The sequence below is a fragment of the Octopus bimaculoides genome, chromosome 27 (assembly GCF_001194135.2).
Source record: "Octopus bimaculoides isolate UCB-OBI-ISO-001 chromosome 27, ASM119413v2, whole genome shotgun sequence".
NCBI classification, from domain to species: domain Eukaryota; kingdom Metazoa; phylum Mollusca; class Cephalopoda; order Octopoda; family Octopodidae; genus Octopus; species Octopus bimaculoides.
The window spans coordinates 20,410,912-20,411,867 of NC_069007.1; the positions used below are offsets into that span (position 1 = coordinate 20,410,912).

The 956-nt window shown below is 32.6% G+C and overlaps 2 protein-coding genes across 2 annotated transcripts in view; both read left to right on the plus strand.

The window, feature by feature from the left end:
* LOC106867726 (zinc finger protein 850) overlaps nt 1-956 on the plus strand; it is a 19,112-nt gene that overhangs the window by 4,424 nt on the left and 13,732 nt on the right. The window lies entirely within an intron of this gene.
* Nucleotides 1-956, plus strand: part of LOC106867730 (uncharacterized) — a 3,612-nt gene that overhangs the window by 644 nt on the left and 2,012 nt on the right. The window contains exon 2 of the mRNA XM_014912693.2: nt 413-496. Coding sequence (XP_014768179.1) covers nt 413-496 — 84 coding nt within the window. The remainder of the gene's footprint in view (nt 1-412; nt 497-956) is intronic.

Genomic DNA, 956 nt, shown 5'->3' on the forward strand with positions numbered 1-956 from the left:
TATCCCATTTGAAACAAAGACCAGATTTACTCCTCAATAATTCTATTTTTAGCTAATTTTAATTAAATCAGTCTCATCTTCCATGTATTTCTTGATTACACTGAATCATTTAGTTAATAATAATTATTTTCTTTCCCTATTATGACATATATCCTACCTAATTAATTAAAATTCCTTGCTTGATTACTTTAATTGTTTTACATATGATTTTACTACATGTGATATAATTGACCAGTGTATATAATGACAATCTTGTGAAATTAAATTTATTTCCTCGTTTGTGACATTATTATTTTACACAAGACACAATCAACAACAAGCTACTCACACATTTCTTATAAATAAATAAACTAAATGAAGTCAATGTTTCTTTTATACATTTGTTTATTATTATTATTATTGGTTCTTTCAGGTGACTGTCGCAGCCTTAGAAGTATGCTTGGTGGTAAAAATCATCGTTTTCAAGACTCATTTGTGACTTCCTATGCAGTTCCTGGTATTTGTTTGTTATTGTTTTGTTTATTCTATATGTTTCTATCTTTCTATCAACACACACGCACAGGCATATATATATATATATATGTGTGTGTGTGCACATATATAAATGCATATCATTATTTAATGTTGTCCTTGCATGTTGGAATAGGTTGGATGGTTTACCAGGGTCTCATGAGCCACAAGACTGCGCTGAGTGCAAATATCTGTTCTTGCATGGTTTTTATAGCTCAAAGCCCTTCCTAATGCCAGCCACTCTACAGAGTGTACAAGGTGTGTCTTTTCATGACCCCAGCACAAGTGAGATGGCTCACAAAACAATGAAAAGGCCTTCAACTGAACGGAGTTGTAGTAGAGATGATGGTGGCTTTATGCTAGGTGTTGAACAACTAAAGTATGATAGAAAAACAGACACAGGTCTCTTGTTATACAGGAACAAGCTCCATTCACATTGAAGGGTT